We start from the raw sequence: 17,820 nt of genomic DNA on the forward strand, positions 1-17,820 counted from the left end.
GCAATCAGTCATAAATAGTGATGAGCGAATATACTCGTTACACGAGATTTCCTGAGCACGCTCAGGGGTTCTCCGAGTACTTTTTAGTGCTTGGAGATTTAGTTTTTCTTGCCGCAGCTGAATGATTTACATCTGTTAGCCAGCATAAGTATATGTGAGGATTCCCTTGTAACCAGGCAACCCCCACATGTACTTATGCTGGCTATCAGATGTAAATCATTCAGCTGCAGCAAGAAAAACTAAATTTCCGAGCACTAAAAAATACTCGGAGGACCCCCGAGCATGCTCAAGAAATCTCGAGTAATGAGTATATTTGCTCATCACTAGTCATGAACAATAAAACTCAAAAAAATCAGGTGGCAGGAGAATAGTGCAACATAGAATAAGCAAGTTTGCAATTAACGTGGGTTTTCTAATGCCGTTCTCCTGGCTAATTCCTATTTTATAACATGACAATAACTCTTAAACTAATTAAATTTGTGTTCAATAGAAACCTCTTTATCACCGCTCAGTATGATGGGTGTTAACTTGCTGAACGGTGGGGACCCGCCACCGAGACCAACACTGATTGGCATATTGTAGAATTTTTATCCTTGTTACAAAATGGCGCGGAACATGGACATCCGACTTATGCTCCATTCAATGTCTATGGGATACCTGGAAAAAGCCAAGTGCAGCCTCATAGGAAATGTATGGTGTCGCGGTCGAGTATGTGCGCTGTCCTCGATTCTGACAAGTTTCCCATTGTGCCGATCCGTGCTGGCCTCATCGGTAGGACCCCCACCAATTAACAAGTTATCACCTATTATCCTGTGGACTTAGGTTAATTATTTTCACCCAGCAAACCCTTTAAAAGCACCGCCTAGTTTGAGCCGTACACTCTTTCTATTTAATACCTTTTTATTTTTTTTATCTATTTTCATAGAGGAAGCAGATGAAATCGAGCGATTGGTTACATCTAAAAAAGAGTCCATTATTTTTGATCATCCCAACCACACTGTAACTGTTACAACCATCAGTGACTTGGATCTTTCTGGAGTGGGACTCCTGCCTCCTGGTGTCATAGAGGTACGATTATGAGGTTCTTCCCATACCAATGCAGTTCACCTTGAACCTATGAACATGAATTAGTCTTGATCGGTTACAGCGAAGTTTAAATGACCCTCCATATTTTAGCACCATGTCATTTTAGGTGTAATACAATGTATTGGTTAGCTTCCGAATACATCCGTGTTACAGGTAAAGGCTATGGCACATTTGCGGGCTGTTTTGCTGAAATCAGAACACATGTACTGCAGACAATTAAAACGCCCTGAAGGATGTCAGAATCCTGTAAAGCTTCATTGTCAGACAGAACCCTAAATCCATTGGAAGAACATAAAGTTCATTGATCACGCATCAAGGTGAGGAATATTAGTAGGAGCCACACAATGCAATTTTAGGCAGTGTGTCGTACACCAAGCCCTTATTAAAATAGGATGAATTAAATTCATCCTTTCCTTGTTCAGCGGCCAATAGTAGACTTAGAAATAGTATTATGTAGCTCAAGTAGGGCCGAATAAAATTGTAGTTACCACTACTGTGGGTAGGAAGGACCTCACTGCGTACTGGAAGATTACTGAATTAAAAAGAGGGTGCAGATAGCTCACTGTAGTGTTCACAACTGACAGCCGTATCATAAAAGGGATTCTCCACTACTCGGACAACCTCTTATCAATTACTATATTCCCCATGTAAAATAACAGCTGGTACTGGTGCCGGCGCCAGGTTTTTAACATTTCCTTGAAAATAAAGATAATTACTGCTAAACTTGTAGGTTTTCTAACATCCTAAAAAATAAACCCATCTTAAATATATCCAAATATTCTGTGCGGTTCCGATTTATTTAAAAAAAAAAATGTCTTCCCCCAAAATGACATGGTATTCACACCTTGGTAAGGAGCGTGCATTGTGTAGAGGGGGCTCTCTCCACAAACTGCAAACACTGGCTAGCGTCGGTCTTTAACAACCACGGTTGGCACCAAGTTCCGGCTCTTAACCATTTGTCAGTCTCTAACAACGGCATTTAAATGGAACATGCAGCGGTGCCAGTGTGCATTGGCCCCCGCAACATGATCACTAGTAAGTGATGGGTTATTATGACATTTGAGGGTTTGATGAAGACCCCTTTCCCCCATTGTTGTCTTCTCGGTCTTCCTGTGATGCTCAGCTGTAAACTGAGCTCTATAGGAGACCGAGATTTTCTCTATAGTCTATATTTCAGCAGTATATAGTATAAGCGATCAAATGACCGCACATCTGAGAATCACTGGATGTGTAGAAGCTTTCCAAAGGTATTACCAAATAAAGTGAAATAGGGAGCTGCCATGAAGGTCAAACCCATTGATGACAAGGAGTTAAAAACAAACAAAATAAACAGCCTGTTGTTATCATGGTGAATTGTAGAGGTGTCTGAATTCCTGCTTCCTGTGATATGGGAAATTCTAGCCAGGGAGGCCCCTGCACAAGACGCAGGAAGCTCTCAAAATAGTAGTTACTCTCCATACACAGAGAAGCACTTCATGTATTAGCCGGCTTTGGAAATGCTTCTACGTGTAGTCCGCTTCTGTTTTTCATGCATGACCTGATGGTTTGTATTTCTCAAATAATTTTTTTTTCACACTACTAAATTATTCTACAAGGCTTTTATATCCGAACCGTAACATATGTGAAATGTGTCACAATAGAAGTGATGATCTAATGCTGACATATAAATCCCCACTTCACATACACAGCCATGATATGATCACATTATATAACGGTGTTGTCATTGTGGGTCCGGTCACTGAGGCCAACCTACAGAGTTACTGTTCTCCCTGGTAAATGTTCAGAAGGAGCTGTCTTGTGTACATGAGAGGTTATTTCTGGCCAATATATGACTTGTATCCCGCATTTAAATCAGTATCTATGTGACATTTTGGTTTTCCACCACCTCCTCTGCATAGACTTTTATAGTCAGCTGGTGTAATTTGATCCCTCACTGATGATTGATTTAAGCAGTTTTTGAGAGTGAATCAAAAGTGGGATTATTGCAGAACCTGGCATTTTTCTCTAAGAAAATACATTTACAAGTTTCTTGTCTTTGTACTGTTGATTTATAAAAATAAATGAAAGTACATGTCCTGTTTAAAGGGGATTTCTCTATCGGTTCATTGGGGGCACAAGAGACCATGTGTGTATGCTGCTGCTACAAGGAGGCTGACACTGTGCAAAAAAAGTTATCTCCTCAGCAAGGTGCACCTATTGACTGGCTAGAAGTTACTCAGTTTTAGGTTAGTGTCAGTAGGAGCCAGACACTGGCTCTGCTGCCAGACCCGTTTCTTCCTTACGGCCTTGTTGTTTGTAGCTAATCTTTTCCCTTTGTCTTTCATGCTCAGCTTGTGACTACGGGCAGCTTGGTGTAACAGCTCTCCCTGATTTCCCACATAGAGCCTGAGAGAACGGTGTCATCCTCCACATCGTACCCTCTCGTCTCTATGCGGCAGGACCATACCCCCTAACACATCGAGTGTCTCGGGGTGGTCAGAGAATGATCCTTGCCATTTAACACCAGCCCAGTCGTCTGCCATAGCGTTGCCCACCCCGAACTACTACTTCTCCTTACCACGGATCTGTTTGGGTTAGGGGGCTCCCGGGCTCATTCTAGGACTCGCCAGATTCTCCAGGTCCCTCGCTCATTTCGGGCTCAGAACTTTTACAGTCCTTGGTTACATTCTCATCCCCATGTTCTTCACCGGCCGTGATTTTTAATCTAGGCTCTGACTTCCCCGAGGCCTTCTTTGCCAGACCACCCCCGTCTCCTTGGGCCTGTGCTCGGGCTTTCACCACCCTCTTTTCGGCAACCCGCCCGGCAGTCAATCTATCTCCTTGGCTGACCAGGTGTTGCCGCCTCGTCACTGCACACCTCCCTGGGCCTCGCACCTTTTTTCTCGCGTCTCTCCGTCATTTTCTGCTGCTGACCGAAGAACTCACGTTCCCAGCCACATTCCAACACCCACCGCAGGAGAATGGGATACATCCTCGGCACAGATCTAGTCCGCCGACGGCGCACACGGTGCCATCCACATCCTGACGTCACCTCTTGAGAGGGATTCTTCCACAGCACGGATCTCCTCATTCATATTGGGTAGGCTCTGTCCATCTACTAGGGCAGACAAGCTTCAGCACCCACACTAGTACCTGCTTTATGTCCAGCTCTAGGGGGAATCGCTCCCTTATCGTCTCCCCTATCATTTTTCAGTTTGTTTGTTCTTCCTGTAAGATAAAACTGCCCTCTGGCCAGCACTCGACCCCAACTGCAGCCCTCCCATGATGCAAGCCACCCAGAGCCCCCCTCTCACTGCCCCAGAAGAGAGTGCACTCTCTTTCCCTGAGTGGGCTGCCTTGCTATCCAAATCTGTTGCCGACCTGACCAGAGTTTCCCAGACACTGGTTTTGGTCATCAAACGTTTGCCTAATACAGCAGCAAATGCCGGTATCCCAATTGTCCAACGGGACAGATCGGGCTCACCCTCTTTCACTCAGGATCATGCATGAGCTCAAGGAAGTGGTTCCATCCCTCTCGTCTGGATCTCCTTCACCATCCACATCATTCAGAATAGTCTCTGTTTCTCACTTTTCTTTTCCCGGCCCCCCATACAGTCCAGGGAACTGACCTTCACTCTGAGTCAGATTTGGACCTTGATTCTGAACAAGCGTCCAAACTGCAGGATATAATGGATGGTCTGATTCTTGCTATCAATCAGACCCTCAACATCAAGAATCAGGACTTCCCTACTACAGAACCGACAGTATCCTTCAAGAGGGTAAAACGCCTTCCCCGGGTGTTTTCAAACCATAAGGAGTTTGATTAGATATTTTCCCATGGGTGGGAGCATCTGGACAAACGTTTCTAGAAGAGATGTATGGATTTCCTGGCCACTTCTCCCCAGACCTACTCAGACTTTGGGCTGAGTCTTCAGTTATGGACTCTCCGGTTCTCCAGCTGTCCTCCAACGTGATTCTCACTCTTTCGGATGGCGGCTCCTTCAAGGATCCTTCCGATAGACACAATGAATCACTGGCCAAGTCTGCCTTTGAGACCACGGTGTTATTGCTCTGTCCCACTTTCACCTCTACCTGGTTGTCCAAATTGATTTCGGCCCGGGCCAAGCTACTTCGTAAAGGCATTCTTTTAGGTGCCCCACACGATGAACTACCCTATCTCGCTGATCAAATTGCCCATGCAGGTAAATATATCCTCACAGCGTGTCTCCACGCCACAGGCTGTTCAGCAATCAATTCCAGCAACATTATGGCTATTCACTGAATCCTTTGGCTTAAGGCTTGGAATGCAAACACTGCTTCCAGAACATCCCTCACCAGTCTCCCCTTTCAGGGTCTTCTCCTGTTTATATCCAGACTGGATCAGATCATCCCTTATGCTACCGGAGGGAAGAGTACCTCTCTTCCCTAACAAAGACCCAAGCGTCCCCTCACCAAAAAACGCACTCTGCATTTTAACATCTTTCGTCAATTTTCGTCCTGTTGGATATCTAATTGCTGGGACTGCTCCCATACACCACAGGTGAAGAGGAGACCCTCCTTCAAGCTGGCTCCTTTCTGACGACCACGTAGCTGTCCTTAGCAAGCCCCCTCAAGCCAGGTCAAACATTTTCTTCCGCATGACTGGTTGCTCCCTCCTGGGAAACCTTTTCTACCCCCACCCCCCCGGGGTGTTCGACCATCTCCTTCTATTCAGGGACACGTGCCTCTCCGTGGCCACCGATGTCTGTGTCAAATAGGATGTCTCCACAGGTTGCAAAATAGAGTTTTCATCTTCTCAGTCATCGTTTTTTCAAATCCCGGCCCCCAAATGATCCCTTGCTGGTTCCAGGATTCTTTCAAGCAATCGCCTCTCTACCTCAATCCGGCGTCATCTTTCCAGTTCCTTCTCGGGAGCGATTTTCAGATTTTTAATGAAATCTTGGTGGTCCCAAAAAATGATTATTCTATATGCCCCATCCTGCCTGGACCTTAAGCTCTTAAACAAGCGAGTGCAGAGTTCCTCTGTTCTTTGGATATTTTAAGATGTTTACCTTCATATACCCAATCTGCGAATCTGATCAGAGGTTCCTTTGCTTCACCATCCAGGATTCTCACTTTCAATTTACTAAATCAGCAGTCCACATTCCCGGAGTGGACAACTGGACAGCCGATTTCCAAAGTCGCCAGCATCTCTCTTCAGGCGAGTGGTCCCCGAACCCATCGGTTTTTCAGGCAAATCTGCTTAAGGTGGGGCACACCCAACATCGACCTGATGGCATCCAGGATGAACAGCAAAGTTACTCGCTTTGTCTCCAGATCTTGTGACTCTTGCGATCGCCTCCAACGCGCTGGTCCTCCTTTGGTCACAGTTCCGCCTGCCATATCTTTTTTTTCTTCTCTGCCGGTGATTCCCAGACCCATCAAGAAAATCAAGATAGAGGGAATACCGGTCATTCCTGTGGTCGATCTCATCGCAGACGTCCCATGGAGACTCCCGGATTGTCCAGACCTCCTTTCCCAGGATCCTCTCTTCCTCCAGAATTCCCTGCCTACACCAGGCATGAAGTTAAATTGATAGACTCCATCCTGAAGCATGCAGGTTTCTCCAACCAGGTCTTCCAGACTGTGATCAAAGTGAGGAAATCTTGTTTCCTCCTGCATCTACCAAGGGCAATTGGAAGGCCTTTTTCACTGGTGCGAAACCAAGCATTCTGCTCCCATGTCCTTTTCTCTTCTGAGCTTTCTTCAGCCAGGTCTCGAATCTGGCATCTCTCAACCCCATCAAGGGCCAGGTCTCCACCCTGTCAATCCTGTTCCAGAAAAACCCAGCTTGCTTCTTGCCGTCAGGTCAGAACCTTCTTACAGGTTGTTGCCCATTCTTCTCCTCCCGTGGATCCCTGATCCTAAACGCTCTTCAGGGTAACTCCTTTGAGCCCATGCGGGACTTTTCTCTCCCCTGCTTTCCTGGAAGGATGCCATCACCTCCATCAAGCACATATCGGAGCCGGCAGCTCTTTCACCAGGACAAGGTTGCTTCGTCCAGTCCCGCCTTTTCTCCCGCAGGTGGTTTCCCTCTTCCACCTTAACGAGAACATAATCCTTCCTTTGGTCCATCTACAACTCATCCTCGGGAACAATCCCTCCACGAGTTGCACTGTGTCAGAGCTTTGTTCTCTATCTCTGCAGAACAGCATTTTTCAGGTGTTCCGACTCTTTATTCGTGATTCCAAAGGGTCACGGCAGTGGTCTTCCAGCCTCCAAGGCCACAATCCCCCCGCTTTATATGCTCTGCCATCCTGGAAGCGTATCGCCCACAAGTTAGATTGCCCCACCTGGGGTCAAAGCTCACTGCACGTGTGCAGTTAGGGCCTCCTGTGGCGTTTGCCATCGGGCCTCTGTTGCAGGTCTGTAAGGTTGCTACATGTTCTTTAGTACATACCTTCCCAAAGCTTTTTAGAGTTCTTACGGTTGCCTCGGCTGATGCAAGCTTGGGTGCAAAGGTTCTGCAAGCTGCAGTCCTGCGCTGGGCGTTTTTCCGTTTCTTTCTATTTCCCACCCTTGGGACTGCTTTAGGACATTGCTTGGACTCTTTTGCCCTCCCCCCCCCCAATGAAAGCTCCAAGAAAGTGAATTTATTGTAAGTACCAACAATCCTCTGTCTGTTTCCCCAAAATCCTCTTTTTCTGTTTCAGAAAATCTGTCTCCTTTAGCAGTTTGTTTTCCCTCACCCTCCCCAGATCCAGCGCTGAGTCTTCGCTGCTGCTTCTGGTGTTTTCTCTGCAGTACTAATATCATGGTGACAGCACTGTAGCCAATAACTGCTCTCTGTGGATCTGCCATAGGTTGACTGCATGACTCGCTAAGAGCTGCTAAGATCACTGATTGGCTGCAGAGCTGTCAACATGACATCAGCGCTGCAGACAAAAACACTTTCCAGGAATAGTGTTGGAGACTACATGCTGGACCTGGACAGATCTAATGTGACTCTTCTCACAAGGAAACACACACACGTGCAGATCTTGAATGGTCACATGTACATATTTTCTGATGTGAATTACCGTATATACTCGAGTATAAGCCGAGATTTTCAGCCCAAATTTTTTGGCTGAAAGTGCCCCTCTCGGCTTATACTCGAGTCATGATCGGTGGTGGGGTCGGCGGGTGAGGGGGAGAGAGGAGACTGTCGCATACTCACCTAGTCCCGGCGCTCCTGGTGCTCTCCACGCCCGTCCCACGGTCTTTGATGCCGCAGCTCTTCCCCTGTTCAGCGGTTACGTGGGACCGCTCATTAAAGTTATGAATATGGACTCCACTCCCATAGGGGTGGAGCCGCATATTAATTTCTCTAATGAGCTGTAACGGTGACCGCTGACAGAGGAAGAGGCTGCGGCACCCGGAGACCAGCTGTCCGGGATAAGGAGCTAGGGACGCCGGGAGCAGGTAAGTATGTCATAGTTACCTGTCCGCGTTCCACACGCCGGGCGCCGCTCCGTCTTCCCGTCCTCTTGCTCTGACTGTTCAGGTCAGAGGGCGCGATGACGTACTAGTGTGCGCGCCGTCCTCTGCCTGAACTCTGTCAGTGCGGAGAGACGCCGAGACGGAATGCTGAGGAGCTGCGGGCAGCAAGAGAGGTGAGTATGTCATTTTTTTTTTTTTATTGCAGCAGCAGCATTATATATTGCACAGATTTATATGGAGCATCTATGGGGCAATAATGAACGGTGCAGAGCATTCTATATGGCACAGCTTTATGTGGAGCATCTATGGGGCCATACTGAACGGTGCAGAGCATTATATATGGCACAGCTTTATGTGGAGCATCTATGGGGCCATAATGAACGGTGCAGAGCATTATATATGGCACAGCTTTCTATGGAGCATCTATGGGGCCATAATGAACGGTGCAGAGCATTATATTTGGCACAGCTTTCTATGGGGCCATACTGAACGGTGCAGAGCATTCAATATGGCTCAGCTTTATATGGAGCATCTATGGAGCCATAATGAACGGTGCAGAGCATTATATATGGCACAGCTTTCTATGGAGCATCTATGGGGCCATAATGAACGGTGCAGAGCATTCTATATGGCACAGATTTATATGGAGCATCTATGGGGCAATAATGAACGGTGCAGAGCATTCTATATGGCACAGATTTATATGGAGCATCTATGGGGCCATACTGAACGGTGCAGAGCATTCTATATGGCACAGCTTTATGTGGAGCATCTATGGGGCCATACTGAACGGTGCAGAGCATTATATATGACACAGCTTTATGTGGAGCATCAATGGGGCCATACTGAACTGTGCAGAGCATTATATATGGCACAGCTTTCTATGGAGCATCTATGGGGCCATAATGAACGGTGCAGATCATTATATGTGGCACAGCTTTATATGGAGCATCTATGTGGCCATAATGAACGGTATGGAGCATCTATTTTTATTTTTGAAATTCACCGGTAGCTGCTGTATTTTCCACCCTAGGCTTATACTCGAGTCAATAAGTTTTCCCAGTTTTTTTGTGGCAAAATTAGGGGGGTCGGCTTATACTCGGGTCGGCTTGTACTCGAGTATATACGGTACATATAGATTTGATACAGATTTTGAGAAGGTTTTAAAGCAGATTCCATCCTTTTTGCTCTATGTATTACAAAGACTTAAATTTGCAGTAAAAATCCATGTAATAAATTCACACACTGGAGACTTACAATCCGAACCTCAGGTCAATTTTCACTACAGATTTTTTTAGATTTGGGAAAATCTAAATCACTTTGCTGTTGCTGTAATATGCTACCATTTTTAGGAGGAGAAAAATTGTGTTATCTTATCTATTTGTAAATAAAACAGCCTTTGATGTGTGTTTATCTTTCCTACAGACAGAAGATGAGGAAAAGAATGAAGAGGGACAGTCCAAATCCACATCTGTACCCAAAAAAGCCAAAGAGCCACTGCTTTCAAAGCGGTAAGTGCTTGTCAGAGCTGTAGATGCGTCCAGTCCATGTGTTCATCTAGATTGGTCACTTGAGAACAACAAACCAATGATGGAAAATGTGAGGATACATAAAATAGTTCTAGGAATCCTTGATGTATGCAATGTAGCTGGAGCAGGCCGGGTACACAGCGGTCAGCCAACGTAAGAAGGCAGAAGTGGTTAATGCCGCCTCTGTCTTCATTTGTCATTTACATAGTGTTCAGTGAACGTTATGCAGTGAATAAACATATTAGCAATGACTGCTTTATTGGACTCGGGTCATGTGCCAGTGACTTATGTCACTATAGGCAGATGTTTTTACTTTAGCTGGGTCTCATATGAGTGCCCGAATTACAGTAATGACTTGAAAAAAATACATATATAATATTATAGTTATTGTATAATATACGTCTGCATCTGTCAATAAACTCTCCTCTTCTCCGAAAGAGGCCGTACACATTAGGTATTATTACACCATAGTGACCTGAATATTTAAAGCACCACTAATGAGTTTTTGTTTTTCATTGTACCCCTGGAGTGGCGCTTTAAATGTAATCACCTGTCTCCTACTCACCAGCAGCCACCTTCATCCTTTACCAGCGTCGCTCCCTTTGGTCTCCAGCAAAAAGTTACCTGCCGGCAGCTCCAGTGTTTCATGGAGGGCACCGGGGTCACTTCTTAATCTCTGTGACAGCCTCATTCCAACTCTCATAGACTTACATTTAGCTCTTGTGATATAATTTCTGACTTCCGGCCAGTCATAAGTTATGGGCACAAGATGGTGCCGCAGGATAGGAGAGGCGTCCGGTAGAAGGTGAAGCCGCTGGAAGGTGAGTATAAGAATGAGGGTAAGGGGCTTACATTTTAAAGCGCCACGCCAGCGCTGAAAAATAAAAACCACGCTGGAGTGGTGCTTTAATTCAACTTTTAATTCAGTGTGAAATATGAACAGTATATAAAAAAAAATCTCCCACATAAAACCTAAACCGTGTCTTATTCAGACGCGCTACTGAAAAAATACACCTTATGGCTGAAGAAGCAAAAATGCAATAAAATGATTTGGTCATCTATAAAGACACTGATAAAACTATCTGGACAGAAATGTTACCATATTATGCCAATACAATTGCTAAATAACAATTAACATTTTATTTCTGCCTTTGCAAGTGCTGTAAGGGTTAGGGACGCAGGGTGAAGTGGGCCCTGGTGGGGGATTAGCCATGGTGAAAAACCACCAAATATCAGCCTGGGCACCGACGGACTGCACACATCAGTGCATTACTTACATTATAGGAAAGGGTCTCATTGCGGAGGGAAGAAACCCAACAACTATACCGCATAATGCGTAGAAGGACGCCATTTTGTCCTCAGCCTTATTGAGAGGTTTAATGTATATACATGGGAAAACTGTGTGGCTCGGAGCAGGTGTGCACGGAGCCTGACTGGTCGCCGTTATCAGACGCTTGGCTTTAGTGTATTTCGTTAATGATTGGGCTGCTGTTATTTCAGTTTTAAGCTATTTTCTGTATTGAGGGATCAGTGACTCAGAAGACATCTGTCCACCTATGCTCTCCCCATGCTTGTGTATTGGGTAATTACTTCTATAGTAAATCCCTAATTTATACTATCACTAAGATTACTAAGGGGCTGTAGCATAATAGAAAATTACAAGGAATTAACAATTCCAAACGACTATCATTTACCCTTCTGTGGGAAGAGGCATTTGTTTTTTCCCCCGTATAGGTGGAATACCCGCAGCTGGACATGGGTACCTGTATCTCTCACAAGGAGTTTGGGAATAAGTGTTTGGCGGTAGATGATAGGGAATTGCTGTAGATCAGGTATCCATGCTCCTTGTGTCAGTGCAGAGGAGACGTGATCAGGATGCACTACTGCCCTCTGTAGGCTGGGAATAGTAATGGTGTGTGGGTGTGAATTCTGCACTATGGGAACTTGTTTTTTACCCGAGATGCCTAGTGGATTGTCAGAGACGCTGCATGAGTGAATAAAAGAAATCTAGAAACCAAGGTTGCTAAAGACCTGGCAGTAGTGTTACCGCAAAGAGAAAAAAAAAAAACATCAACAGTAAACTGGGGGGTAATATGTACTGTTTCTGTTTTTAATAATCTGTAAAATATATCAGTTGTAGTATCTAGTCTTACTCTTATCCCCTGACTGCAAGACCATAGCCAGGAGCAGGTGAATGGAGCGGCTGGTTGTGCCGCACCATTCCATTCATTGTCTATGTAGTGACGGTGATGGCTGTGGGCAGCACTTGTGATCCTTCATCAGTGCCATGCAGCGGGGTTCATGTGTGACCAGTCACTCCAAATAGAACCGAGGACATTTGTCTATTCATCTGGGGATCACACCAATCTAACCAGGACTCTGGAGTTGCAGTCTCTGTCCATTTTGATGGAGATGGAGTCAGCAAAAAATAGACCAGCTCTAACTCCTAAAATATTTTCATAATAATTTTGGAAAGTTATGAAATGTTCTGTTAATGATCTAACGATCTCGGATTTTAGTAGAGATGAATCTGTGCTGCACGTAATGTACATGCTCAGTAGTGACCAGTGCTGTGGAGACGGAGTAGAGATGAATCTGTGCTGCACTTTATATATATGATCAGTAGTGACCAGTGCTGTGGGGTCGTAGTGGAGATGAATCCGTGCTGCATTTTATGTACATGCTCAGTAGTGACCAGTGTCGTGGAGTCATAGTGGAGATGAATCTGTGCTGCACTTTATATATATGATCAGTAGTGACCAGTGCTGTGGGGTCGTAGTGGAGATGAATCCGTGCTGCATTTTATGTACATGCTCAGTAGTGACCAGTGTCGTGGAGTCATAGTGGAGATGAATCTGTGCTGCACTTTATGTACATGCTCAGTAGTGATCAGTGTCGTGGAGTCGCAGTGGAGATGAATCTGTGCTGCACATATGTATATGATCAGTAGTGACCAGTGCTGTGGGGTCATAGTGGAGAAGAATCTGTGCTGCACTTTATGTACATGCTCCGCAGTGACCGTACTTTGGAATCAGAGGTTTGGCTTACTGACTCCACAGTCCTGAATTTAACGGTTATCACCTCTCCACTATGATTGATAATCTATTAAGTGGGATACTCCATTTTGGTTATGCAGCAGACTTTAATAATTAAACTCATTTAAACTCACTTTGTCTCGATAGGATCTGCAGTCTCACCAAGTCTCTTAATGCTCGCACTCAACGGAAATCCAACAAGCGCCCACAAAAGTTACAGGAGAAGAATCAAACTGCAGTCAGAACCACGGGACGCACAAGCAAAACTCAGCGCAGAAGGCAGACTGGGAGAACTGGGAGGAATGTGGAGTAGACTACCTCCGCAGCATCCACCACTGCCTGACATTATTTCATGGAGACGTGCCTTTCATGGAGCCAGTATCACCAATGACAAAGAATCGATGACGGCAACACTGCAACCAGGACATCTCTGCAGTGATAGGAACTTGGGACTGGACCACTGAATACTTGACTTATTGTTGGTTTTTATCATTCTTATATATTTGTGTGTATATGTACACAGTCACATATATAATATCCAAATAACGGCAGCACTCCTCCAATATGTGAAAAAATAAGGTGCCTTTATTAGTACATATCCAATAGCAACGTGTGTGTGCATATTTATATAATATATATGTGTGTGTATATGTACACACACATATAGATCTATACACACACACACATTCATATATTATCATTGCTACTATTATATATATTACATGGTGCATATATATATATATATATATATATATATATATATATATATATATATATGCAATAAATGTCCGCCCACACATTAGATGAAGATATCAAAAGTATAACAGACACTAGTGTGTAAACGCAATGTTTTGGCTCCACGGAGCCTTTGTCGAGCTCTGTTGCTTTTGCTTTTAAGTGTGTGTTGTACTTTTGCTATCTACTTTTTTTGCCCTTTTTTGCATTTCTATCATGGCTGCTAGCCTGTAACCGGCCGGCTGCCACCTATCGTCTATATTTTTTTCACCTTGTGGATAGATAAATCCGCAGTGTAGAGTGTAATAGTCGTGCTTGTGTGCTCCGATGTGCTGATCTAGGATTTCTTTCTCGTCCGTCCTCTGTTTTTGGTTATTCAACCTGTTCTCTGTTCGGTGACCAATGCTGGATGAGGGGAGGTGACCTGTTGTTTAAAAGGCCTCGTGGGAGATGAGACCAAAATGTGTGTAGCAGGAGAGGCGGCTCCAGTGTCAGCATGCAGGTAACTGATCAGGGCAGGGCTGGTTATTAATGTTCTATTATTCACCGATTATGTGGCGAGGTCTGCGTGCTTGCCTTGCATTATGTTCCATATCTTAGGACATTTATATATGGAGGGATTGCCTCTGGCACATGCAGTGACGATAATATCACTGGTGTCCCTGGATCATTAAATATCTGCCACCGAAACCATCACCAGATTATTAACACCGGCACCTCCGCCGCCTTGTCATTACCTTTACTGCCGTTTATGTACAAAGGAAATGATGCAATTTGTACAGTTCTTAGAAGAAAGTATTTTCACATTTGTATAATTGGAGGTACACGTTTCTTACATGTAATGGTTTGTTACAGCTCATGTGTGAAGATTATATTTTGATTTGTATTTATATATTGCTTTTCGGTTTGTTCTACACAAGTTATTCATTATTTGGCAGTGGAGCGTTGCATGCGTCAGGTCGCCAATATGGCTTCATTCATACTGTTTTGATATTTAGTAGCATTATCCTGTGTGATTTACGTGTTGTCGCTGACGCCGCACTCCTACACCCATAACGAGATTGTTACGTGAGACATTGGGGCATAAAGGGAACCTGTCGGGAGTTTGTTACAGAAACTGTACCAATGGCCAGGATAGTAACTAGAGGTGAGCGAAATTTTCGAAATTCGGTGAATAATGTTTTTGCAATATTCACTGAACACAGCCAAACGTCATTGGCGTCAATGGGAGTAGAAATGAATAAATGTGTTCAGAACCGATCAGCAAACATAAATTCAGCACAAATAGGGTCACAATATGGCATGGATATGTCAAATTCAGATTCAGCAACCGATTCTGAACATATTCGCTCAACTCTAATAGTAACCAGTTCCCAACCTAGTGCCACCCCATGTGATTGACTGCGTTCTGTTCAGCTCCCTCTACGTCACTATTACTAGTACTGGACTGACACCAATCAATAATTGAGTCTTTTTGGGTGGTCTAGGCAGAGAATAATGCCAAGAAACAGGACACTTGCTAGAAAAGGCTCGTTCTTCGTGCACTTGTGGCCTTGTCACTTTAACCCCTTCACCCCCAAGGGTGGTTTGCACGTTAATGACCGGGCCAATTTTTACAATTCTGACCATTGTCCCTTTATGAGGTTATAACTCTGGAACGCTTCAACGGATCTTGGCGATTCTGACATTGTTTTCTCGTGACATATTGTACTTCATGATAGTGGTAAAATTTCTTCGATATAACTTGCGTTTATTTGTGAAAAAAACGAATATTTGGCGAAAATTTTGAAAATTTCGCAATTTTCCAACTTTTAATTTTTATGCCCTTAAATCACAGACATATGTCACGCAAAATACTTAATAAGTAACATTTCCCACATGTCTACTTTACATCAGCACAATTTTGGAACCAAAATTTTTTTTTGTTAGGGAGTTATAAGGGTTAAAAGTTGACCAGCAATTTCTCATTTTTACAACACCATTTTTTTTTAGGGACCACATCTCATTTGAAGTCATTTTGAGGGGTCTATATGATAGAAAATACCCAAGTGTGACACCATTCTAAAAACTGCACCCCTCCAGGTACTCAAAACCACTTTCAAGAAGTTTATTAACCCTTCAGGTGTTTCACAGGAATTTTTGGAATGTTTAAATAAAAATAAACATTTACCTTTTTTTCACACAAAATTTGTTTCAGCTCCAATTTGTTTTATTTTACCAAGGGTAACAGGAGAAAATAGACCCCAAAATTTGTTGTACAATTCGTCCTGGGTACGCTGATACCCCATATGTAGGTGTAAACCATTGTTTGGGCGCAGGGCAGAGCTCGGAAGGAAAGGAGCGCCATTTGACTTTTCAATGCAAAATTGACTGGAATTGAGATGGGACGCCATGTTGCATTTGGAGAGCCCCTGATGTGCCTAAACATTGAAACCCCCCACGAGTGACACCATTTTGGAAAGTAGACCCCCTAAGGAACTTATCTAGATGTGTTTTGATAGCTTTGAACACCCAAGTGTTTCACTACAGTTTATAACGCAGAGCCGTGAAAATAAAAATTCTTTTTTTTTTTTCACAAAAATGATTTTTAGCCCCCAGTTTTGTATTTTCACAAGGGTATCAGGATAAATTGGACCCCAAACTTTGTTGTCCAATTTGTCCTGAGTATGCTGATACCCCATATGTGGGGGGGAACCACTGTTTGGGTGCATGACAGAGCTCGGAAGGGAAGGAGCGTCATTTGGAATGCAGACTTAAATGGATTGGTCTGCAGGCGTCACGTTGCATTTGCAGAGTCCCTGATGTACCCAAATAGTACAAACCCCCCACAAGTGACCCCATATTGGAAACTAGACCCCCCAAGGAACTTATCTAGATGTGTTGTGAGAACTTTGAACCCCCAAGTGTTTCACTACAGTTTACAACGCAGAGCCGTGAAAATAAAAAATCTTTTTTTTCCCACAAAACTTATTTTTTGGCCCCCAGTTTTGTATTTTCCCAAGGGTAGCAGGAGAAATTGGACCCCAAAAGATGATGTCCAATTTGTCCTGAGTACGCTGATACCCAATATGTTGGGGTAAACCCCTGTTTGGGCACACGGGAGAGCTCTGAAGGGAAGGAGCACTGTTTTCCTTTTTCAACGCAGAATTGGATGGAATTCAGATCGGATGCCATGTCCCGTTTGGAGAGCCCCTGATGTGCCTAAACAGTGGAAACCCCCCAATTATAACTGAAACCCTAATCCAAACACATCCCTAACCCTAATCCCAACGGTAACCCTAACCACTCCTCTAACCCAGACACACCCAACCCTATTCCCAACCGTAAATGTAATCCAAACCCTAACCCTATCTTTAGCCCCAACCCTAACTGTAGCTCCAACCCTAACCCTAGCCCTATCACTAGCCGTAACACTAGCCGTAACCCTAGCCCTAACCCTAACCCTAGTCCTAACCCTTGCCCTAACCCTAACCCTAGCCCTAACTCTAGTCCTAACTCTAGTCCTAACTCTAGCCCTAACCCTAGCCCCAACCCTAGCCCTAACCCTTGCCCTAACCCTAGCCCTAACTCTAGTCCTAACTCTAGCCCCAACCCTAACCCTAACCCTAGCCCTAACTCTAGTCCTAACTCTAGCCCTAACCCTAACCCTAATGGGAAAATGGAAATAAATACATTTTTTAATTTTTTTATTTTTCCCTAACTAAGGGGGTGATGAAGGGGGGTTTGATTTACTTATATAGCGAGTTTTTTAGCGGATTTTTATGATTGGCAGCCGTCACACACTGAAAGACGCTTTTCATTGCAAAAAATATTTTTTGCGTTACCACATTTTGAGAGCTGTAATTTTTCCATATTTGAGTCCACAGAGTTATGTGAGATCTTGTTTTTTGCGGGACGCGTTGACGTTTTTATTGGTAACATTTTCGGACACGTGACATTTTTTGATCGCTTTTTATTCCGATTTTTGTGAGGCAGAGTGATCAAAAACCAGCTATTCA

The 17,820-nt window shown here is 44.3% G+C and overlaps 1 protein-coding gene across 2 annotated transcripts in view; it reads left to right on the forward strand.

The window, feature by feature from the left end:
* Positions 1–13,817, forward strand: part of NOL12 (nucleolar protein 12) — a 36,217-nt gene extending 22,400 nt beyond the window's left edge. For both annotated transcript variants that reach the window (XM_077278205.1, XM_077278204.1), the window contains 3 exons: positions 926–1,068; positions 9,949–10,034; positions 13,235–13,817. In XM_077278205.1, coding sequence (XP_077134320.1) covers positions 926–1,068; positions 9,949–10,034; positions 13,235–13,400 — 395 coding nt within the window. In that variant the 3' untranslated portion in view covers positions 13,401–13,817. The remainder of the gene's footprint in view (positions 1–925; positions 1,069–9,948; positions 10,035–13,234) is intronic.
* Positions 13,818–17,820: the final 4,003 nt, after the last annotated feature.

The sequence above is a fragment of the Ranitomeya variabilis genome, chromosome 8, assembly GCF_051348905.1.
Source record: "Ranitomeya variabilis isolate aRanVar5 chromosome 8, aRanVar5.hap1, whole genome shotgun sequence".
NCBI classification, from domain to species: domain Eukaryota; kingdom Metazoa; phylum Chordata; class Amphibia; order Anura; family Dendrobatidae; genus Ranitomeya; species Ranitomeya variabilis.